Source organism: Megalops cyprinoides, chromosome 21, assembly GCF_013368585.1.
Source record: "Megalops cyprinoides isolate fMegCyp1 chromosome 21, fMegCyp1.pri, whole genome shotgun sequence".
Classification (NCBI taxonomy): domain Eukaryota; kingdom Metazoa; phylum Chordata; class Actinopteri; order Elopiformes; family Megalopidae; genus Megalops; species Megalops cyprinoides.
This window is the reverse complement of record NC_050603.1, coordinates 13,391,488-13,417,100: the sequence shown is the minus strand read 5'-3', so window position 1 is coordinate 13,417,100 and position 25,613 is coordinate 13,391,488. Positions and strand designations below refer to the sequence as shown.

Below are 25,613 nucleotides of genomic sequence, written 5' to 3'. Positions count from 1 at the left end.
AAAGCCAAAATGGATATGATGTCTGCTGACATCAGGAAGGAAAAAGAAGAATTGGCAACAATGACAGAGGAGATAATGAGGGAGAAACTTGATTTGGAAAAGGCCAGGGCTGAGATAAATGTACAAAGAGATGGCATTGAGAGCCAGATGGATGAAATGAGGAGAGAAAAAGCCAAGGTGGACATGATTTCTGCAAGTCTAGTAAGAGACAGGGAAGAAATCAATGAATCCATAGAAAGGATCAAGATGGAAAAAGATGAGGTGGAAGCCACCATGGCTCAAGCTGTGACGCAGAAGGAAATGGTGGAAGTCATGATGGAGGATCTGGAGAAGCAGAAAGACAAAATGGCTGTCATTAAGGCTGACCTGCAGAAAGACAAAGAAGAAATGGAACAAAGCAGGGAGGAGATGAAGAGAGAGCAAGATGACTTGGAAAAAGCCAAGGCTGAGATAAAAGAAGAGAGAAATGGCATTGACAAGCAGAGGAATGACCTTATGACAGAGAAAGCCAGAATGGATATGATGTCTGATGACATCGGGAAGGAAAAAGAAGAATTGGAAAATATCAAAGAGGAGATAATGAGGGAAAAGGAAGATATCGAACACGTGAAGGCTGAGATGAAAGTACAGAAAGAAGCACTAGAACAGAAGGTGGAAGAGCTAGAGATGGACAAGGCCAAGGTAGACATGATTTCTACTGAGCTCCAAACACAAAAAGAAGAAATGGGACAACGCAGGGAGGCGATGAGGAGAGAGCAAGATGACTTGGAAAAAGCTAAGGCTGAGATAAAAGAACAGAGAGACGGCATTGACAAGCAGAGGAATGACCTTATGACAGAGAAAGCCAGACTGGATATGATGTCTGCTGACATCAGGAAGGAAAAAGACGAATTGGAAACAATCAAAGAGGTGATAATGAGGGAAAAGGAAGATATCGAACACATGAAGTCTGAGATGAAAGTACAGAAAGACGCTCTAGAACACAATGTGGAAGAGTTAGAGATGGACAAGGCCAAGGTAGACATGATTTCTACTGAGCTCCAAACAGAAAAAGAAGAAATGGAACAAAGTAGGGAGGAGATGAGGAGAGAGCAAGATGACTTGGAAAAAGCCAAGGCTGAGATAAAAGAACAGAGAGATGGCATTGACAAGCAGATGGATGACCTTATGACAGAGAAAGCCAGACTGGATATGATGTCTGCTGACATCAGGAAGGAAAAAGAAGAATTGGAAAATATCAAAGAGGAGATAATGAGGGAAAAGGAAGATATCGAACACGTGAAGGCTGAGATGAAAGTACAGAAAGAAGCACTAGAACAGAAGGTGGAAGAGCTAGAGATGGACAAGGCCAAGGTAGACATGATTTCTACTGAGCTCCAAACGCAAAAAGAAGAAATGGAACAAAGCAAGGAGGAGATGAGGAGAGAGCAAGATGACTTGGAAAAAGTCAAGGCTGAGATAAAAGAACAGAGAGGCGGCATTGACAAGCAGATGGATGACCTTATGACAGAGAAAGCCAGACTGGATATGATGTCTGCTGACATCAGGAAGGAAAAAGAAGAATTGGAAAATATCAAAGAGGAGATAATGAGGGAAAAGGAAGATAGCGAACACGTGAAGGCTGAGATGAAAGTACAGAAAGAAGCACTAGAACAGAAGGTGGAAGAGCTAGAGATGGACAAGGCCAAGGTAGACATGATTTCTACTGAGCTCCAAACACAAAAAGAAGAAATGGGACAACGCAGGGAGGAGATGAGGAGAGAGCAAGATGACTTGGAAAAAGTCAAGGCTGAGATAAAAGAACAGAGAGACGGCATTGACAAGCAGATGGATGACCTTATGACAGAGAAAGCCAGACTGGATATGATGTCTGCTGACATCAGGAAGGAAAAAGAAGAATTGGAAAATATCAAAGAGGAGATAATGAGGGAAAAGGAAGATAGCGAACACGTGAAGGCTGAGATGAAAGTACAGAAAGAAGCACTAGAACAGAAGGTGGAAGAGCTAGAGATGGACAAGGCCAAGGTAGACATGATTTCTACTGAGCTCCAAACACAAAAAGAAGAAATGGGACAACGCAGGGAGGCGATGAGGAGAGAGCAAGATGACTTGGAAAAAGCTAAGGCTGAGATAAATGTACAAAGAGATGTCATTGAGAGCCAGATGGATGAAATGAGGAGAGAAAAAGCCAAGGTGGACATGATTTCTGCAAGTCTAATAAGAGACAGGGAAGAAATCAATGAATCCATAGAAAGGATCAAGAAGGAAAAAGACGAGGTGGAAGCCACCAAGGCTCAAGCTGTGACGCAGAAGGAAATGGTGGAACTCATGATGGAGGATCTGGAGAAGCAGAAAGAAAAAATGGATGTCATTATGACTGACCTGCAGAAAGACAAAGAGGAAATGGAACAAAGCAGGGAGGAGATGAAGAGAGAGCAAGATGACTTCGAAAAAGCCAAGGCTGAGATAAAAGAAGAGAGAGATGGCATTGACAAGCAGAGGAATGACCTTATGACAGAGAAAGCCAAAATGGATATGATGTCTGCTGACATCGGGAAGGAAAAAGAAGAATTGGAAAATATCAAAGAGGAGATAATGAGGGAAAAGGAAGATATCGAACACATGAAGTCTGAGATGAAAGTACAGAAAGAAGCACTAGAACAGAAGGTGGAAGAGCTAGAGATGGACAAGGCCAAGGTAGACATGATTTCTACTGAGCTCCAAACACAAAAAGAAGAAATGGAACAACGCAGGGAGGAGATGAGGAGAGAGCAAGATGACTTGGAAAAAGCCAAGGCTGAGATAAATGTACAAAGAGATGTCATTGACAAGCAGATGGAAGACCTTATGACAGAGAAAGCCAAAATGGATATGATGTCTGCTGACATCAGGAAGGAAAAAGAAGAATTGGAAACAATCACAGAGGAGATAATGAGGGAGAAACTTGATTTGGAAAAGGCCAGGGCTGAGATGAATGTACAAAGAGATGGCATTGAGAGCCAGATGGATGAAATGAGGAGAGAAAAAGCCAAGGTGGACATGATTTCTGCAAGTCTAGTAAGAGACAGGGAAGAAATCAATGAATCCATAGAAAGGATCAAGATGGAAAAAGATGAGGTGGAAGCCACCATGGCTCAAGCTGTGACGCAGAAGGAAATGGTGGAACTCATGATGGAGGATCTGGAGAAGCAGAAAGACAAAATGGCTGTCATTATGACTGACCTGCAGAAAGACAAAGAGGAAATGGAACAAAGCAGGGAGGAGATGAAGAGAGAGCAAGATGACTTCGAAAAAGCCAAGGCTGAGATAAAAGAAGAGAGAGATGGCATTGACAAGCAGAGGAATGACCTTATGACAGAGAAAGCCAAAATGGATATGATGTCTGCTGACATCGGGAAGGAAAAAGAAGAATTGGAAAATATCAAAGAGGAGATAATGAGGGAAAAGGAAGATATCGAACACATGAAGTCTGAGATGAAAGTACAGAAAGAAGCACTAGAACAGAAGGTGGAAGAGCTAGAGATGGACAAGGCCAAGGTAGACATGATTTCTACTGAGCTCCAAACACAAAAAGAAGAAATGGAACAACGCAGGGAGGAGATGAGGAGAGAGCAAGATGACTTGGAAAAAGCCAAGGCTGAGATAAATGTACAAAGAGATGTCATTGACAAGCAGATGGAAGACCTTATGACAGAGAAAGCCAAAATGGATATGATGTCTGCTGACATCAGGAAGGAAAAAGAAGAATTGGAAACAATCACAGAGGAGATAATGAGGGAGAAACTTGATTTGGAAAAGGCCAGGGCTGAGATGAATGTACAAAGAGATGGCATTGAGAGCCAGATGGATGAAATGAGGAGAGAAAAAGCCAAGGTGGACATGATTTCTGCAAGTCTAGTAAGAGACAGGGAAGAAATCAATGAATCCATAGAAAGGATCAAGATGGAAAAAGATGAGGTGGAAGCCACCATGGCTCAAGCTGTGACGCAGAAGGAAATGGTGGAACTCATGATGGAGGATCTGGAGAAGCAGAAAGACAAAATGGCTGTCATTATGGCTGACCTGCAGAAAGACAAAGAGGAAATGGAACAAAGCAGGGAGGAGATGAAGAGAGAGCAAGATGACTTGGAAAAAGCCAAGGCTGAGATAAAAGAAGAGAGAGATGGCATTGACAAGCAGATGGATGACCTTATGACAGAGAAAGCCAGAATGGATATGATGTCTGCTGACATCAGGAAGGAAAAAGAAGAATTGGAAACAATCAAAGAGGTGATAATGAGGGAAAAGGAAGATATCGAACACATGAAGTCTGAGGTGAAAGTACAGAAAGACGCTCTAGAACAAAAGGTGGAAGAGTTAGAGATGGACAAGGCCAAGGTAGACATGATTTCTACTGAGCTCCAAACACAAAAAGAAGAAATGGAACAAAGCAGGGAGGAGATGAGGAGAGAGCAAGATGACTTGGAAAAAGCCAAGGCTGAGATAAATGTACAAAGAGATGTCATTGAGAACCAGATGGATGAAATGAGGAGAGAAAAAGTCAAGGTGGACATGATTTCTGCAAGTCTAGTAAGAGACAGGGAAGAAATGAATGAATCCATAGAAAGGATCAAGAAGGAAAAAGATGAGGTGGAAGCCACCATGGCTCAAGCTGTGACGCAGAAGGAAATGGTGGAACTCGTGATGGAGGATCTGGAGAAGCAGAAAGACAAAATGGCTGTCATTATGGCTGACCTGCAGAAAGACAAAGAGGAAATGGAACAAAGCAGGGAGGAGATGAAGAGAGAGCAAGATGACTTGGAAAAAGCAAAGGCTGAGATAAAAGAAGAGAGAGATGGCATTGACAAGCAGAGGAATGACCTTATGACAGAGAAAGCCAGACTGGATATGATGTCTGCTGACATCGGGAAGGAAAAAGAAGAATTGGAAAATATCAAAGAGGAGATAATGAGGGAAAAGGAAGATATCGAACACATGAAGGCTGAGATGAAAGTACAGAAAGATGCTTTAGAACACAATGTGGAAGAGTTAGAGATGGACAAGGCCAAGGTAGACATGATTTCTAATGAGCTCCAAACACAAAAAGAAGAAATGGAACAAAGCAGGGAGGAGATGAGGAGAGAGCAAGATGACTTGGAAAAAGCCAAGGCTGAGATAAAAGAAGAGAGAGATGGTATTGACAAGCAGAGAAATTACCTTTTGACAGAGAAAGCCAGACTGGATATGATGTCTGCTGACATCAGGAAGGAAAAAGAAGAATTGGAAAAAATCAAAGAACAGATAATGAGGGAAAAGGAAGATATCGAACACATGAAGGCTGAGATGAAAGTACAGAAAGATGCTCTAGAACACAATGTGGAAGAGTTAGAGATGGACAAGGCCAAGGTAGACATGATTTCTAATGAGCTCCAAACACAAAAAGAAGAAATGGAACAAAGCAGGGAGGAGATGAGGAGAGAGCAAGATGACTTGGAAAAAGCCAAGGCTGAGATAAATGTACAAAGAGATGTCATTGAGAGCCAGATGGATGAAATGAGGAGAGAAACAGTCAAGGTGGACATGATTTCTGCAAATCTAGTAAGAGACAGGGAAGAAATGAATGAATCCATAGAAAGGATCAAGATGGAAAAAGATGAGGTGGAAGCCACCATGGCTCAAGCTGTGACGCAGAAGGAAATGGTAGAAGTCATGATGGAGGATCTGGAGAAGCAGAAAGACAAAATGGCTGTCATTAAGACTGACCTGCAGAAAGACAAAGAGGAAATGGAACAAAGCAGGGAGGAAATGAAAAGAGAGCAAGATGACTTGGAAAAAGCCAAGGCTGAGATAAAAGAAGAGAGAGATGGCATTGACAAGCAGAGGAATGACCTTATGACAGAGAAAGCCAGACTGGATATGATGTCTGCTGACATCAGGAAGGAAAAGGAAGAATTGGAAAATATCAAAGAGGAGATAATGAGGGAAAAGGAAGATATCGAACACATGAAGGCTGAGATGAAAGTACAGAAAGAAGCACTAGAACAGAAGGTGGAAGAGCTAGAGATGGACAAGGCCAAGGTAGACATGATTTCTACTGAGCTCCAAACACAAAAAGAAGAAATGGAACAACGCAGGGAGGAGATGAGGAGAGAGCAAGATGATTTGGAAAAAGCCAAGGCTGAGATAAAAGAAGAGAGAGACGGCATTGACAAGCAGATGGATGACCTTATGACAGAGAAAGCCAGAATGGATATGATGTCTGCAGACATCAGGAAGGAAAAAGAAGAATTGGCAACAATGACAGAGGAGATAATGAGGGAGAAACTTGATTTGGAAAAGGCCAGGGCTGAGATAAATGTACAAAGAGATGGCATTGAGAGCCAGATGGATGAAATGAGGAGAGAAAAAGCCAAGGTGGACATGATTTCTGCAAATCTAGTAAGAGACAGGGAAGAAATCAATGAATCCATAGAAAGGATCAAGATGGAAAAAGATGAGGTGGAAGCCACCATGGCTCAAGCTGTGACGCAGATGGAAATGGTGGAACTCGTGATGGAGGATCTGGAGAAGCAGAAAGACAAAATGGCTGTCATTATGGCTGACCTGCAGAAAGACAAAGAAGAAATGGAACAAAGCAGGGAGGAGATGAAGAGAGAGCAAGATGACTTGGAAAAAGCCAAGGCTGAGATAAAAGAAGAGAGAGATGGCATTGACAAGCAGAGGAATGACCTTATGACAGAGAAAGCCAGACTGGATATGATGTCTGCTGACATCAGGAAGGAAAAAGAAGAATTGGAAAAAATCAAAGAAGAGATAATGAGGGAAAAGGAAGATATCGAACACATGAAGGCTGAGATGAAAGTACAGAAAGATGCTTTAGAACACAATGTGGAAGAGTTAGAGATGGACAAGGCCAAGGTAGACATGATTTCTAATGAGCTCCAAACACAAAAAGAAGAAATGGAACAAAGCAGGGAGGAGATGAGGAGAGAGCAAGATGACTTGGAAAAAGCCAAGGCTGAGATAAAAGAAGAGAGAGATGGTATTGACAAGCAGAGAAATTACCTTTTGACAGAGAAAGCCAGAATGGATATGATGTCTGCTGACATCAGGAAGGAAAAAGAAGAATTGGAAACAATCAAAGAGGTGATAATGAGGGAAAAGGAAGATATCGAACACATGAAGGCTGAGATGAAAGTACAGAAAGAAGCACTAGAACAGAAGGTGGAAGAGCTAGAGATGGACAAGGCCAAGGTAGACATGATTTCTACTGAGCTCCAAACACAAAAAGAAGAAATGGAACAACGCAGGGAGGAGATGAGGAGAGAGCAAGATGATTTGGAAAAAGCCAAGGCTGAGATAAAAGAAGAGAGAGACGGCATTGACAAGCAGATGGATGACCTTATGACAGAGAAAGCCAGAATGGATATGATGTCTGCAGACATCAGGAAGGAAAAAGAAGAATTGGCAACAATGACAGAGGAGATAATGAGGGAGAAACTTGATTTGGAAAAGGCCAGGGCTGAGATAAATGTACAAAGAGATGGCATTGAGAGCCAGATGGATGAAATGAGGAGAGAAAAAGCCAAGGTGGACATGATTTCTGCAAATCTAGTAAGAGACAGGGAAGAAATCAATGAATCCATAGAAAGGATCAAGATGGAAAAAGATGAGGTGGAAGCCACCATGGCTCAAGCTGTGACGCAGAAGGAAATGGTGGAACTCATGATGGAGGATCTGGAGAAGCAGAAAGACAAAATGGCTGTCATTAAGGCTAACCTGCAGAAAGACAAAGAAGAAATGGAACAAAGCAGGGAGGAGATGAAGAGAGAGCAAGATGACTTGGAAAAAGCCAAGGCTGAGATAAAAGAAGAGAGAGATGGCATTGACAAGCAGAGGAATGACCTTATGACAGAGAAAGCCAAAATGGATATGATGTCTGCTGACATCAGGAAGGAAAAAGAAGAATTGGAAACAATCACAGAGGAGATAATGAGGGAGAAACTTGATTTGGAAAAGGCCAGGGCTGAGATGAATGTACAAAGAGATGGCATTGAGAGCCAGATGGATGAAATGAGGAGAGAAAAAGCCAAGGTGGACATGATTTCTGCAAGTCTATTAAGAGACAGGGAAGAAATCAATGAATCCATAGAAAGGATCAAGATGGAAAAAGATGAGGTGGAAGCCACCATGGCTCAAGCTGTGACGCAGAAGGAAATGGTGGAACTCATGATGGAGGATCTGGAGAAGCAGAAAGACAAAATGGCTGTCATTAAGGCTAACCTGCAGAAAGACAAAGAAGAAATGGAACAAAGCAGGGAGGAGATGAAGAGAGAGCAAGATGACTTGGAAAAAGCCAAGGCTGAGCTAAAAGAAGAGAGAAATGGCATTGACAAGCAGAGGAATGACCTTATGACAGAGAAAGCCAGAATGGATATGATGTCTGCTGACATCAGGAAGGAAAAAGAAGAATTGGAAACAATCAAAGAGGTGATAATGAGGGAAAAGGAAGATATCGAACACGTGAAGGCTGAGATGAAAGTACAGAAAGAAGCACTAGAACAGAAGGTGGAAGAGCTAGTGATGGACAAGGCCAAGGTAGACATGATTTCTACTGAGCTCCAAACACAAAAAGAAGAAATGGGACAACGCAGGGAGGCGATGAGGAGAGAGCAAGATGACTTGGAAAAAGCTAAGGCTGAGATAAAAGAACAAAGAGACGGCATTGACAAGCAGAGGAATGACCTTATGACAGAGAAAGCCAGACTGGATATGATGTCTGCTGACATCAGGAAGGAAATAGACGAATTGGAAACAATCAAAGAGGAGATAATGAGGGAAAAGGAAGACATCGAACACATGAAGGCTGAGATGAAAGTACAGAAAGACGCTCTAGAACACAAGGTGGAAGAGTTAGAGATGGACAAGGCCAGGGTAGACATGATTTCTACTGAGCTCCAAACACAAAAAGAAGAAATGGAACAAAGCAGGGAGGAGATGAGGAGAGAGCAAGATGACTTGGAAAAAGCCAAGGCTGAGATAAATGTACAAAGAGATGTCATTGAGAGCCAGATGGATGAAATGAGGAGAGAAAAAGCCAAGGTGGACATGATTTCTGCAAATCTAGTAAGAGACAGGGAAGAAATCAATGAATCCATAGAAAGGATCAAGATGGAAAAAGATGAGGTGGAAGCCACCATGGCTCAAGCTGTGACACAGAAGGAAATGGTGGAAGTCATGATGGAGGATCTGGAGAAGCAGAAAGACAAAATGGCTGTCATTATGGCTGACCTGCAGAAAGACAAAGAGGAAATGGAACAAAGCAGGGAGGAGATGAAGAGAGAGCAAGATGACTTGGAAAAAGCCAAGGCTGAGATAAAAGAAGAGAGAGATGGCATTGACAAGCAGAGGAATGACCTTATGACAGAGAAAGCCAAAATGGATATGATGTCTGCTGACATCGGGAAGGAAAAAGAAGAATTGGAAAATATCAAAGAGGAGATAATGAGGGAAAAGGAAGATATCGAACACATGAAGTCTGAGATGAAAGTACAGAAAGAAGCACTAGAACAGAAGGTGGAAGAGCTAGAGATGGACAAGGCCAAGGTAGACATGATTTCTACTGAGCTCCAAACACAAAAAGAAGAAATGGAACAACGCAGGGAGGAGATGAGGAGAGAGCAAGATGCCTTGGAAAAAGCCAAGGCTGAGATAAATGTACAAAGAGATGTCATTGACAAGCAGATGGAAGACCTTATGACAGAGAAAGCCAAAATGGATATGATGTCTGCTGACATCAGGAAGGAAAAAGAAGAATTGGAAACAATCACAGAGGAGATAATGAGGGAGAAACTTGATTTGGAAAAGGCCAGGGCTGAGATGAATGTACAAAGAGATGGCATTGAGAGCCAGATGGATGAAATGAGGAGAGAAAAAGCCAAGGTGGACATGATTTCTGCAAGTCTATTAAGAGACAGGGAAGAAATCAATGAATCCATAGAAAGGATCAAGATGGAAAAAGATGAGGTGGAAGCCACCATGGCTCAAGCTGTGACACAGAAGGAAATGGTGGAACACATGATGGAGGATCTGGAGAAGCAGAAAGACAAAATGGCTGTCATTATGGCTGACCTGCAGAAAGACAAAGAGGAAATGGAACAAAGCAGGGAGGAAATGAAGAGAGAGCAAGATGACTTGGAAAAAGCTAAGGCTGAGATAAAAGAACAGAGAGACGGCATTGACAAGCAGATGGATGACCTTATGACAGAGAAAGCCAGAATGGATATGATGTCTGCTGACATCAGGAAGGAAAAAGAAGAATTGGAAACAATCAAAGAGGTGATAATGAGGGAAAAGGAAGATATCGAACACATGAAGTCTGAGATGAAAGTACAGAAAGACGCTCTAGAACACAATGTGGAAGAGTTAGAGATGGACAAGGCCAAGGTAGACATGATTTCTACTGAGCTCCAAACACAAAAAGAAGAAATGGAACAAAGCAGGGAGGAGATGAGGAGAGAGCAAGATGACTTGGAAAAAGCCAAGGCTGAGATAAATGTACAAAGAGATGTCATTGAGAACCAGATGGATGAAATGAGGAGAGAAAAAGCCAAGGTGGACATGATTTCTGCAAGTCTAGTAAGAGACAGGGAAGAAATGAATGAATCCATAGAAAGGATCAAGAAGGAAAAAGATGAGGTGGAAGCCACCATGGCTCAAGCTGTGACGCAGAAGGAAATGGTGGAACTCATGATGGAGGATCTGGAGAAGCAGAAAGACAAAATGGCTGTCATTATGGCTGACCTGCAGAAAGACAAAGAGGAAATGGAACAAAGCAGGGAGGAGATGAAGAGAGAGCAAGATGACTTGGAAAAAGCCAAGGCTGAGATAAAAGAAGAGAGAGATGGCATTGACAAGCAGAGGAATGACCTTATGACAGAGAAAGCCAGACTGGATATGATGTCTGCTGACATCAGGAAGGAAAAAGAAGAATTGGAAAAAATCAAAGAAGAGATAATGAGGGAAAAGGAAGATATCGAACACATGAAGTCTGAGGTGAAAGTACAGAAAGACGCTCTAGAGCAAAAGGTGGAAGAGTTAGAGATGGACAAGGCCAAGGTAGACTTGATTTCTACTGAGCTCCAAACACAAAAAGAAGAAATGGAACAAAGCAGGGAGGAGATGAGGAGAGAGCAAGATGACTTGGAAAAAGCCAAGGCTGAGATAAATGTACAAAGAGATGTCATTGAGAGCCAGATGGATGAAATGAGGAGAGAAACAGTCAAGGTGGACATGATTTCTGCAAATCTAGTAAGAGACAGGGAAGAAATGAATGAATCCATAGAAAGGATCAAGATGGAAAAAGATGAGGTGGAAGCCACCATGGCTCAAGCTGTGACGCAGAAGGAAATGGTAGAAGTCATGATGGAGGATCTGGAGAAGCAGAAAGACAAAATGGCTGTCATTAAGACTGACCTGCAGAAAGACAAAGAGGAAATGGAACAAAGCAGGGAGGAAATGAAAAGAGAGCAAGATGACTTGGAAAAAGCCAAGGCTGAGATAAAAGAAGAGAGAGATGGCATTGACAAGCAGAGGAATGACCTTATGACAGAGAAAGCCAGACTGGATATGATGTCTGCTGACATCAGGAAGGAAAAGGAAGAATTGGAAAATATCAAAGAGGAGATAATGAGGGAAAAGGAAGATATCGAACACATGAAGGCTGAGATGAAAGTACAGAAAGAAGCACTAGAACAGAAGGTGGAAGAGCTAGAGATGGACAAGGCCAAGGTAGACATGATTTCTACTGAGCTCCAAACACAAAAAGAAGAAATGGAACAACGCAGGGAGGAGATGAGGAGAGAGCAAGATGATTTGGAAAAAGCCAAGGCTGAGATAAAAGAAGAGAGAGACGGCATTGACAAGCAGATGGATGACCTTATGACAGAGAAAGCCAGAATGGATATGATGTCTGCAGACATCAGGAAGGAAAAAGAAGAATTGGCAACAATGACAGAGGAGATAATGAGGGAGAAACTTGATTTGGAAAAGGCCAGGGCTGAGATAAATGTACAAAGAGATGGCATTGAGAGCCAGATGGATGAAATGAGGAGAGAAAAAGCCAAGGTGGACATGATTTCTGCAAATCTAGTAAGAGACAGGGAAGAAATCAATGAATCCATAGAAGGGATCAAGATGGAAAAAGATGAGGTGGAAGCCACCATGGCTCAAGCTGTGACGCAGATGGAAATGGTGGAACTCGTGATGGAGGATCTGGAGAAGCAGAAAGACAAAATGGCTGTCATTATGGCTGACCTGCAGAAAGACAAAGAAGAAATGGAACAAAGCAGGGAGGAGATGAAGAGAGAGCAACATGACTTGGAAAAAGCCAAGGCTGAGATAAAAGAAGAGAGAGATGGCATTGACAAGCAGAGGAATGACCTTATGACAGAGAAAGCCAGACTGGATATGATGTCTGCTGACATCAGGAAGGAAAAAGAAGAATTGGAAAAAATCAAAGAAGAGATAATGAGGGAAAAGGAAGATATCGAACACATGAAGGCTGAGATGAAAGTACAGAAAGATGCTTTAGAACACAATGTGGAAGAGTTAGAGATGGACAAGGCCAAGGTAGACATGATTTCTAATGAGCTCCAAACACAAAAAGAAGAAATGGAACAAAGCAGGGAGGAGATGAGGAGAGAGCAAGATGACTTGGAAAAAGCCAAGGCTGAGATAAAAGAAGAGAGAGATGGTATTGACAAGCAGAGAAATTACCTTTTGACAGAGAAAGCCAGAATGGATATGATGTCTGCTGACATCAGGAAGGAAAAAGAAGAATTGGAAACAATCAAAGAGGTGATAATGAGGGAAAAGGAAGATATCGAACACATGAAGGCTGAGATGAAAGTACAGAAAGAAGCACTAGAACAGAAGGTGGAAGAGCTAGAGATGGACAAGGCCAAGGTAGACATGATTTCTACTGAGCTCCAAACACAAAAAGAAGAAATGGAACAACGCAGGGAGGAGATGAGGAGAGAGCAAGATGATTTGGAAAAAGCCAAGGCTGAGATAAAAGAAGAGAGAGACGGCATTGACAAGCAGATGGATGACCTTATGACAGAGAAAGCCAGAATGGATATGATGTCTGCAGACATCAGGAAGGAAAAAGAAGAATTGGCAACAATGACAGAGGAGATAATGAGGGAGAAACTTGATTTGGAAAAGGCCAGGGCTGAGATAAATGTACAAAGAGATGGCATTGAGAGCCAGATGGATGAAATGAGGAGAGAAAAAGCCAAGGTGGACATGATTTCTGCAAATCTAGTAAGAGACAGGGAAGAAATCAATGAATCCATAGAAAGGATCAAGATGGAAAAAGATGAGGTGGAAGCCACCATGGCTCAAGCTGTGACGCAGAAGGAAATGGTGGAACTCATGATGGAGGATCTGGAGAAGCAGAAAGACAAAATGGCTGTCATTAAGGCTAACCTGCAGAAAGACAAAGAAGAAATGGAACAAAGCAGGGAGGAGATGAAGAGAGAGCAAGATGACTTGGAAAAAGCCAAGGCTGAGATAAAAGAAGAGAGAGATGGCATTGACAAGCAGAGGAATGACCTTATGACAGAGAAAGCCAAAATGGATATGATGTCTGCTGACATCAGGAAGGAAAAAGAAGAATTGGAAACAATCACAGAGGAGATAATGAGGGAGAAACTTGATTTGGAAAAGGCCAGGGCTGAGATGAATGTACAAAGAGATGGCATTGAGAGCCAGATGGATGAAATGAGGAGAGAAAAAGCCAAGGTGGACATGATTTCTGCAAGTCTATTAAGAGACAGGGAAGAAATCAATGAATCCATAGAAAGGATCAAGATGGAAAAAGATGAGGTGGAAGCCACCATGGCTCAAGCTGTGACGCAGAAGGAAATGGTGGAACTCATGATGGAGGATCTGGAGAAGCAGAAAGACAAAATGGCTGTCATTAAGGCTAACCTGCAGAAAGACAAAGAAGAAATGGAACAAAGCAGGGAGGAGATGAAGAGAGAGCAAGATGACTTGGAAAAAGCCAAGGCTGAGCTAAAAGAAGAGAGAAATGGCATTGACAAGCAGAGGAATGACCTTATGACAGAGAAAGCCAGAATGGATATGATGTCTGCTGACATCAGGAAGGAAAAAGAAGAATTGGAAACAATCAAAGAGGTGATAATGAGGGAAAAGGAAGATATCGAACACGTGAAGGCTGAGATGAAAGTACAGAAAGAAGCACTAGAACAGAAGGTGGAAGAGCTAGTGATGGACAAGGCCAAGGTAGACATGATTTCTACTGAGCTCCAAACACAAAAAGAAGAAATGGGACAACGCAGGGAGGCGATGAGGAGAGAGCAAGATGACTTGGAAAAAGCTAAGGCTGAGATAAAAGAACAAAGAGACGGCATTGACAAGCAGAGGAATGACCTTATGACAGAGAAAGCCAGACTGGATATGATGTCTGCTGACATCAGGAAGGAAATAGACGAATTGGAAACAATCAAAGAGGAGATAATGAGGGAAAAGGAAGACATCGAACACATGAAGGCTGAGATGAAAGTACAGAAAGACGCTCTAGAACACAAGGTGGAAGAGTTAGAGATGGACAAGGCCAGGGTAGACATGATTTCTACTGAGCTCCAAACACAAAAAGAAGAAATGGAACAAAGCAGGGAGGAGATGAGGAGAGAGCAAGATGACTTGGAAAAAGCCAAGGCTGAGATAAATGTACAAAGAGATGTCATTGAGAGCCAGATGGATGAAATGAGGAGAGAAAAAGCCAAGGTGGACATGATTTCTGCAAATCTAGTAAGAGACAGGGAAGAAATCAATGAATCCATAGAAAGGATCAAGATGGAAAAAGATGAGGTGGAAGCCACCATGGCTCAAGCTGTGACACAGAAGGAAATGGTGGAAGTCATGATGGAGGATCTGGAGAAGCAGAAAGACAAAATGGCTGTCATTATGGCTGACCTGCAGAAAGACAAAGAGGAAATGGAACAAAGCAGGGAGGAGATGAAGAGAGAGCAAGATGACTTGGAAAAAGCCAAGGCTGAGATAAAAGAAGAGAGAGATGGCATTGACAAGCAGAGGAATGACCTTATGACAGAGAAAGCCAAAATGGATATGATGTCTGCTGACATCGGGAAGGAAAAAGAAGAATTGGAAAATATCAAAGAGGAGATAATGAGGGAAAAGGAAGATATCGAACACATGAAGTCTGAGATGAAAGTACAGAAAGAAGCACTAGAACAGAAGGTGGAAGAGCTAGAGATGGACAAGGCCAAGGTAGACATGATTTCTACTGAGCTCCAAACACAAAAAGAAGAAATGGAACAACGCAGGGAGGAGATGAGGAGAGAGCAAGATGCCTTGGAAAAAGCCAAGGCTGAGATAAATGTACAAAGAGATGTCATTGACAAGCAGATGGAAGACCTTATGACAGAGAAAGCCAAAATGGATATGATGTCTGCTGACATCAGGAAGGAAAAAGAAGAATTGGAAACAATCACAGAGGAGATAATGAGGGAGAAACTTGATTTGGAAAAGGCCAGGGCTGAGATGAATGTACAAAGAGATGGCATTGAGAGCCAGATGGATGAAATGAGGAGAGAAAAAGCCAAGGTGGACATGATTTCTGCAAGTCTATTAAGAGACAGGGAAGAAATCAATGAATCCATAGAAAGGATCAAGATGGAAAAAGATGAGGTGGAAGCCACCATGGCTCAAGCTGTGACACAGAAGGAAATGGTGGAACACATGATGGAGGATCTGGAGAAGCAGAAAGACAAAATGGCTGTCATTATGGCTGACCTGCAGAAAGACAAAGAGGAAATGGAACAAAGCAGGGAGGAAATGAAGAGAGAGCAAGATGACTTGGAAAAAGCTAAGGCTGAGATAAAAGAACAGAGAGACGGCATTGACAAGCAGATGGATGACCTTATGACAGAGAAAGCCAGAATGGATATGATGTCTGCTGACATCAGGAAGGAAAAAGAAGAATTGGAAACAATCAAAGAGGTGATAATGAGGGAAAAGGAAGATATCGAACACATGAAGTCTGAGATGAAAGTACAGAAAGACGCTCTAGAACACAATGTGGAAGAGTTAGAGATGGACAAGGCCAAGGTAGACATGATTTCTACTGAGCTCCAAACACAAAAAGAAGAAATGGAACAAAGCAGGGAGGAGATGAGGAGAGAGCAAGATGACTTGGAAAAAGCCAAGGCTGAGATAAATGTACAAAGAGATGTCATTGAGAACCAGATGGATGAAATGAGGAGAGAAAAAGCCAAGGTGGACATGATTTCTGCAAGTCTAGTAAGAGACAGGGAAGAAATGAATGAATCCATAGAAAGGATCAAGAAGGAAAAAGATGAGGTGGAAGCCACCATGGCTCAAGCTGTGACGCAGAAGGAAATGGTGGAACTCATGATGGAGGATCTGGAGAAGCAGAAAGACAAAATGGCTGTCATTATGGCTGACCTGCAGAAAGACAAAGAGGAAATGGAACAAAGCAGGGAGGAGATGAAGAGAGAGCAAGATGACTTGGAAAAAGCCAAGGCTGAGATAAAAGAAGAGAGAGATGGCATTGACAAGCAGAGGAATGACCTTATGACAGAGAAAGCCAGACTGGATATGATGTCTGCTGACATCAGGAAGGAAAAAGAAGAATTGGAAAAAATCAAAGAAGAGATAATGAGGGAAAAGGAAGATATCGAACACATGAAGTCTGAGGTGAAAGTACAGAAAGACGCTCTAGAACAAAAGGTGGAAGAGTTAGAGATGGACAAGGCCAAGGTAGACTTGATTTCTACTGAGCTCCAAACACAAAAAGAAGAAATGGAACAAAGCAGGGAGGAGATGAGGAGAGAGCAAGATGACTTGGAAAAAGCCAAGGCTGAGATAAATGTACAAAGAGATGTCATTGAGAACCAGATGGATGAAATGAGGAGAGAAAAAGTCAAGGTGGACATGATTTCTGCAAGTCTAGTAAGAGACAGGGAAGAAATCAATGAATCCATAGAAAGGATCAAGAAGGAAAAAGATGAGGTGGAAGCCACCATGGCTCAAGCTGTGACGCAGAAGGAAATGGTGGAACTCGTGATGGAGGATCTGGAGAAGCAGAAAGACAAAATGGCTGTCATTATGGCTGACCTGCAGAAAGACAAAGAGGAAATGGAACAAAGCAGGGAGGAGATGAAGAGAGAGCAAGATGACTTGGAAAAAGCCAAGGCTGAGATAAAAGAAGAGAGAGATGGCATTGACAAGCAGAGGAATGACCTTATGACAGAGAAAGCCAGAATGGATATGATGTCTGCTGACATCAGGAAGGAAAAAGAAGAATTGGAAACAATCAAAGAGGTGATAATGAGGGAAAAGGAAGATATCGAACACGTGAAGGCTGAGATGAAAGTACAGAAAGAAGCACTAGAACAGAAGGTGGAAGAGCTAGTGATGGACAAGGCCAAGGTAGACATGATTTCTACTGAGCTCCAAACACAAAAAGAAGAAATGGGACAACGCAGGGAGGCGATGAGGAGAGAGCAAGATGACTTGGAAAAAGCTAAGGCTGAGATAAAAGAACAAAGAGACGGCATTGACAAGCAGAGGAATGACCTTATGACAGAGAAAGCCAGACTGGATATGATGTCTGCTGACATCAGGAAGGAAATAGACGAATTGGAAACAATCAAAGAGGAGATAATGAGGGAAAAGGAAGACATCGAACACATGAAGGCTGAGATGAAAGTACAGAAAGACGCTCTAGAACACAAGGTGGAAGAGTTAGAGATGGACAAGGCCAGGGTAGACATGATTTCTACTGAGCTCCAAACACAAAAAGAAGAAATGGAACAAAGCAGGGAGGAGATGAGGAGAGAGCAAGATGACTTGGAAAAAGCCAAGGCTGAGATAAATGTACAAAGAGATGTCATTGAGAGCCAGATGGATGAAATGAGGAGAGAAAAAGCCAAGGTGGACATGATTTCTGCAAATCTAGTAAGAGACAGGGAAGAAATCAATGAATCCATAGAAAGGATCAAGATGGGAAAAGATGAGGTGGAAGCCACCATGGCTCAAGCTGTGACACAGAAGGAAATGGTGGAAGTCATGATGGAGGATCTGGAGAAGCAGAAAGACAAAATGGCTGTCATTAAGGCTGACCTGCAGAAAGACAAAGAAGAAATGGAACAAAGCAGGGAGGAGATGAAGAGAGAGCAAGATGACTTGGAAAAAGAAAAGGCTGAGCTAAAAGAAGAGAGAAATGGCATTGACAAGCAGAGGAATGACCTTATGACAGAGAAAGCCAGAATGGATATGATGTCTGCTGACACCAGGAAGGAAAAAGAAGAATTGGAAAATATCAAAGAGGAGATAATGAGGGAAAAGGAAGATATCGAACACGTGAAGGCTGAGATGAAAGTACAGAAAGAAGCACTAGAACAGAAGGTGGAAGAGCTAGTGATGGACAAGGCCAAGGTAGACATGATTTCTACTGAGCTCCAAACACAAAAAGAAGAAATGGGACAAAGCAGGGAGGCGATGAGGAGAGAGCAAGATGACTTGGAAAAAGCTAAGGCTGAGTTAAAAGAACAAAGAGACGGCATTGACAAGCAGAGGAATGACCTTATGACAGAGAAAGTCAGACTGGATATGATGTCTGCTGACATCGGGAAGGAAAAAGAAGAATTGGAAACAATCAAAGATGTGATAATGAGGGAAAAGGAAGATATCGAACACAGGAAGTCTGAGATGAAAGTACAGAAAGAAGCACTAGAACAGAAGGTGGAAGAGCTAGAGATGGACAAGGCCAAGGTAGACATGATTTCTACTGAGCTCCAAACACAAAAAGAAGAAATGGAACAAGGCAGGGAGGCGATGAGGAGAGAGCAAGATGACTTGGAAAAAGCCAAGACTGAGATAAAAGAAGAGAGAGATGGCATTGACAAGCAGAGGAATGACCTTATGACAGAGAAAGCCAGAATGGATATGATGTCTGCTGACATCAGGAAGGAAAAGGAAGAATTGGAAACAATCAAAGAGGTGATAATGAGGGAAAAGGAAGATATCGAACAAATGAAGGCTGAGATGAAAGTACAGAAAGAAGCACTAGAACAGAAGGTGGAAGAGCTAGAGATGGACAAGGCCAAGGTAGACATGATTTCTACTGAGCTCCAAACACAAAAAGAAGAAATGGAACAACGCAGGGAGGAGATGAGGAGAGAGCAAGATGACTTGGAAAAAGCCAAGGCTGAGATAAAAGAAGAGAGAGATGGCATTGACAAGCAGAGGAATGACCTTATGACAGAGAAAGCCAGAATGGATATGATGTCTGCTGACATCGGGAAGGAAAAAGAAGAATTGGCAACAATGACAGAGGAGATAATGAGGGAGAAACTTGATTTGGAAAAGGCCAGGGCTGAGATAAATGTACAAAGAGATGGCATTGAGAGCCAGATGGATGAAATGAGGAGAGAAAAAGCCAAGGTGGACATGATTTCTGCAAGTCTAGTAAGAGACAGGGAAGAAATCAATGAATCCATAGAAAGGATCAAGAAGGAAAAAGATGAGGTGGAGGCCACCATGGCTCAATCTGTGACGCAGAAGGAAATGGTGGAAGTCATGATGGAGGATCTGGAGAAGAAGAAAGACAAAATGGCTGTCATTATGACTGACCTGCAGAAAGACAAAGAGGAAATGGAACAAAGCAGGGAGGAGATGAAGAGAGAGCAAGATGACTTGGAAAAAGCCAAGGCTGAGATAAAAGAAGAGAGAGATGGCATTGACAAGCAGAGGAATGACCTTATGACAGAGAAAGCCAAAATGGATATGATGTCTGCTGACATCGGGAAGGAAAAAGAAGAATTGGAAAATATCAAAGAGGAGATAATGAGGGAAAAGGAAGATATCGAACACATGAAGGCTGAGATGAAAGTACAGAAAGAAGCACTAGAACAGAAGGTGGGTGAGCTAGAGATGGACAAGGCCAAGGTAGACATGATTTCTACTGAGCTCCAAACACAAAAAGAAGAAATGGAACAAAGCAGGGAGGAGATGAGGAGAGAGCACGATGACTTGGAAAAAGCCAAGGCTGAGATAAAAGAAGAGAGAGATGGTATTGACAAGCAGAGAAATTACCTTTTGACAGAGAAAGCCAGAATGGATATGATGTCTGCTGACATCAGGAAGGAAAAAGAAGAATTGGAAACAATCAAAGATGTGATAATGAGGGAAAAGGAAGATATCGAACACATGAAGGCTGAGATGAAAGTACAGAAAGACGCTCTAGAACACAAGGTGGAAGAGTTAGAGATGGACAAGGCCAAGGTAGACATGATTTCTACTGAGCTCCAAACACAAAAAGAAGAAATGGAACAAAGCAGGGAGGAGATGAGGAGAGAGCAAGATGACTTGGAAAAAGCCAAGGCTGAGATAAATGTACAAAGAGATGTCATTGAGAACCAGATGGATGAAATGAGGAGAGAAAAAGCCAAGGTGGACATGATTTCTGCAAGTCTAGTAAGAGACAGGGAAGAAATCAATGAATCCATACAAAGGATCAAGAAGGAAAAAGATGAGGTGGAAGCCACAATGGCTCAAGCTGTGACACAGAAGGAAATGGTAGAAGTCATGATGGAGGATCTGGAGAGGCAGAAAGACAAAATGGCTGTCATTATGGCTGACCTGCAGAAAGACAAAGAGGAAATGGAACAAAGCAGGGAGGAAATGAAAAGAGAGCAAGATGACTTGGAAAAAGCCAAGGCTGAGATAAAAGAAGAGAGAAATGGCATTGACAAGCAGAGGAATGACCTTATGACAGAGAAAGCCAGACTGGATATGATGTCTGCTGACATCAGGAAGGAAAAGGAAGAATTGGAAAATATCAAAGAGGAGATAATGAGGGAAAAGGAAGATATCGAACACATGAAGGCTGAGATGAAAGTACAGAAAGAAGCACTAGAACAGAAGGTGGAAGAGCTAGAGATGGACAAGGCCAAGGTAGACATGATTTCTACTGAGCTCCAAACACAAAAAGAAGAAATGGAACAACGCAGGGAGGAGATGAGGAGAGAGCAAGATGACTTGGAAAAAGCCAAGGCTGAGATAAAAGAAGAGAGAGACGGTATTGACAAGCAGATGGATGACCTTATGACAGAGAAAGCCAGAATGGATATGATGTCTGCAGACATCAGGAAGGAAAAAGAAGAATTGGCAACAATGACAGAGGAGATAATGAGGGAGAAACTTGATTTGGAAAAGGCCAGGGCTGAGATAAATGTACAAAGAGATGGCATTGAGAGCCAGATGGATGAAATGAGGAGAGAAAAAGCCAAGGTGGACATGATTTCTGCAAATCTAGTAAGAGACAGGGAAGAAATCAATGAATCCATAGAAAGGATCAAGATGGAAAAAGATGAGGTGGAAGCCACCATGGCTCAAGCTGTGACGCAGAAGGAAATGGTGGAAGTCATGATGGAGGATCTGGAGAAGCAGAAAGACAAAATGGCTGTCATTAAGGCTGACCTGCAGAAAGACAAAGAAGAAATGGAACAAAGCAGGGAGGAGATGAGGAGAGAGCAAGATGACTTGGAAAAAGCCAAGGCTGAGATAAATGTACAAAGAGATGTCATTGAGAGCCAGATGGATGAAATGAGGAGAGAAAAAGCCAAGGTGGACATGATTTCTGCAAATCTAGTAAGAGACAGGGAAGAAATGAATGAATCCATAGAAAGGATCAAGATGGAAAAAGATGAGGTGGAAGCCACCATGGCTCAAGCTGTGACGCAGAAGGAAATGGTGGAACTCATGATGGAGGATCTGGAGAAGCAGAAAGACAAAATGGCTGTCATTAAGGCTGACTTGCAGAAAGACAAAGAAGAAATGGAACAAAGCAGGGAGGAGATGAAGAGAGAGCAAGATGACTTGGAAAAAGCTAAGGCTGAGATAAAAGAACAAAGAGACGGCATTGACAAGCAGAGGAATGACCTTATGACAGAGAAAGCCAGACTGGATATGATGTCTGCTGACATCAGGAAGGAAATAGACGAATTGGAAACAATCAAAGAGGAGATAATGAGGGAAAAGGAAGACATCGAACACATGAAGGCTGAGATGAAAGTACAGAAAGACGCTCTAGAACACAATGTGGAAGAGTTAGAGATTGACAAGGCCAAGGTAGACATGATTTCTACTGAGCTCCAAACACAAAAAGAAGAAATGGAACAAAGCAGGGAGGAGATGAGGAGAGAGCAAGATGACTTGGAAAAAGCCAAGGCTGAGATAAATGTACAAAGAGATGTCATTGAGACCCAGATGGATGAAATGAGGAGAGAAAAAGCCAAGGTGGACATGATTTCTGCAAATCTAGTAAGAGACAGGGAAGAAATCAATGAATCCATAGAAAGGATCAAGATGGAAAAAGATGAGGTGGAAGCCACCATGGCTCAAGCTGTGACGCAGAAGGAAATGGTGGAACTCATGATGGAGGATCTGGAGAAGCAGAAAGACAAAATGGCTGTCATTAAGGCTGACTTGCAGAAAGACAAAGAAGAAATGGAACAAAGCAGGGAGGAGATGAAGAGAGAGCAAGATGACTTGGAAAAAGCTAAGGCTGAGATAAAAGAACAAAGAGACGGCATTGACAAGCAGAGGAATGACCTTATGACAGAGAAAGCCAGACTGGATATGATGTCTGCTAACATCGGGAAGGAAAAAGAAGAATTGGAAACAATCAAAGATGTGATAATGAGGGAAAAGGAAGATATCGAACACATGAAGTCTGAGATGAAAGTACAGAAAGAAGCACTAGAACAGAAGGTGGAAGAGCTAGAGATGGACAAGGCCAAGGTAGACATGATTTCTACTGAGCTCCAAACACAAAAAGAAGAAATGGAACAACGCAGGGAGGAGATGAGGAGAGAGCAAGATGACTTGGAAAAAGCCAAGGCTGAGATAAAAGAAGAGAGAGACGGTATTGACAAGCAGATGGATGACCTTATGACAGAGAAAGCTAGAATGGATATGATGTCTGCAGACATCAGGAAGGAAAAAGAAGAATTGGCAACAATGACAGAGGAGATAATGAGGGAGAAACTTGATTTGGAAAAGGCCAGGGCTGAGATAAATGTACAAAGAGATGGCATTGAGAGCCAGATGGATGAAATGAGGAGAGAAAAAGCCAAGGTGGACATGATTTCTGCAAATCTAGTAAGAGACAGGGAAGAAATCAATGAATCCATAGAAAGGATCAAGATGGAAAAAGATGAGGTGGAAGCCACCATGGCTCAAGCTGTGACGCAGAAGGAAATGGTGGAACTCATGATGGAGGATCTGGAGAAGCAGAAAGACAAAATGGCTGTCATTAAGGCTGACTTGCAGAAAGACAAAGAAGAAATGGAACAAAGCAGGGAGGAGATGAAGAGAGAGCAAGATGACTTGGAAAAAGCCAAGGCTGAGCTAAAAGAAGAGAGAAATGGCATTGACAAGCAGAGGAATGACCTTATGACAGAGAAAGCCAGAATGGATATGATGTCTGCTGACACCAGGAAGGAAAAAGAAGAATTGGAAAATATCAAAGAGGAGATAATGAGGGAAAAGGAAGATATCGAACACGTGAAGGCTGAGATGAAAGTACAGAAAGAAGCACTAGAACAGAAGGTGGAAGAGCTAGTGATGGACAAGGCCGAGGTAGACATGATGTCTACTGAGCTCCAAACACAAAAAGAAGAAATGGGACAACGCAGGGAGGCGATGAGGAGAGAGCAAGATGACTTGGAAAAAGCTGAGGCTGAGATAAAAGAACAAAGAGACGGCATTGACAAGCAGAGGAATGACCTTATGACAGAGAAAGCCAGACTGGATATGATGTCTGCTGACATCAGGAAGGAAATAGACGAATTGGAAACAATCAAAGAGGAGATAATGAGGGAAAAGGAAGACATCGAACACATGAAGGCTGAGATGAAAGTACAGAAAGACGCTCTAGAACACAAGGTGGAAGAGTTAGAGATGGACAAGGCCAAGGTAGACATGATTTCTACTGAGCTCCAAACACAAAAAGAAGAAATGGAACAATGCAGGGAGGAGATGAGGAGAGAGCAAGATGACTTGGAAAAAGCCAAGGCTGAGATAAATGTACAAAGATATGTCATTGACAAGCAGATGGAAGACCTTATGACAGAGAAAGCCAAAATGGATATGATGTCTGCTGACATCAGGAAGGAAAAAGAAGAATTGGAAACAATCACAGAGGAGATAATGAGGGAGAAACTTGATTTGGAAAAGGCCAGGGCTGAGATGAATGTACAAAGAGATGGCATTGAGAGCCAGATGGATGAAATGAGGAGAGAAAAAGCCAAGGTGGACATGATTTCTGCAAGTCTAGTAAGAGACAGGGAAGAAATCAATGAATCCATAGAAAGGATCAAGAAGGAAAAAGATGAGGTGGAAGCCACCATGGCTCAATCTGTGACACAGAAGGAAATGGTGGAACTCATGATGGAGGATCTGGAGAAGCAGAAAGACAAAATGGCTGTCATTATTGCTGACCTGCAGAAAGACAAAGAGGAAATGGAACAAAGCAGGGAGGAGATGAAGAGAGAGCAAGATGACTTGGAAAAAGCCAAGGCTGAGATAAAAGAAGAGAGAGATGGCATTGACAAGCAGAGGAATGACCTTATGACAGAGAAAGCCAGAATGGATATGATGTCTGCTGACATCAGGAAGGAAAAGGAAGAATTGGAAACAATCAAAGAGGTGATAATGAGGGAAAAGGAAGATATCGAACAAATGAAGGCTGAGATGAAAGTACAGAAAGAAGCACTAGAACAGAAGGTGGAAGAGCTAGAGATGGACAAGGCCAAGGTAGACATGATTTCTACTGAGCTCCAAACACAAAAAGAAGAAATGGAACAATGCAGGGAGGAGATGAGGAGAGAGCAAGATGACTTGGAAAAAGCCAAGGCTGAGATAAATGTACAAAGAGATGTCATTGAGAACCAGATGGATGAAATGAGGAGAGAAAAAGCCAAGGTGGACATGATTTCTGCAAATCTAGTCAGAGACAGGGAAGAAATCAATGAATCCATAGAAAGGATCAAGAAGGAAAAAGATGAGGTGGAAGCCACCATGGCTCAATCTGTGACGCAGAAGGAAATGGTGGAAGTCATGATGGAGGATCTGGAGAAGCAGAAAGACACAATGGCTGTCATTATGACTGACCTGCAGAAAGACAAAGAGGAAATGGAACAAAGCAGGGAGGAGATGAAGAGAGAGCAAGATGACTTGGAAAAAGCCAAGGCTGAGATAAAAGAAGAGAGAGATGGCATTGACAAGCAGAGGAATGACCTTATGACAGAGAAAGCCAGAATGGATATGATGTCTGCTGACATCGGGAAGGAAAAAGAAGAATTGGCAACAATGACAGAGGAGATAATGAGGGAGAAACTTGATTTGGAAAAGGCCAGGGCTGAGATAAATGTACAAAGAGATGGCATTGAGAGCCAGATGGATGAAATGAGGAGAGAAAAAGCCAAGGTGGACATGATTTCTGCAAGTCTAGTAAGAGACAGGGAAGAAATCAATGAATCCATAGAAAGGATCAA

The 25,613-nt window shown here is 42.4% G+C and overlaps 1 protein-coding gene across 1 annotated transcript; it reads left to right on the top strand.

Annotated features, from left to right (window-relative positions):
• Positions 1-7,131: 7,131 nt before the first annotated feature.
• Positions 7,132-25,180, top strand: LOC118769169 (golgin subfamily A member 6-like protein 7). The gene is made up of 5 exons (XM_036516197.1): positions 7,132-7,188; positions 18,055-18,261; positions 21,799-21,930; positions 24,745-24,816; positions 25,175-25,180. The coding sequence occupies exons 1-5, from the start codon at positions 7,132-7,134 to the stop codon at positions 25,178-25,180; spliced, it is 474 nt and encodes a 157-aa protein (XP_036372090.1).
• Positions 25,181-25,613: the final 433 nt, after the last annotated feature.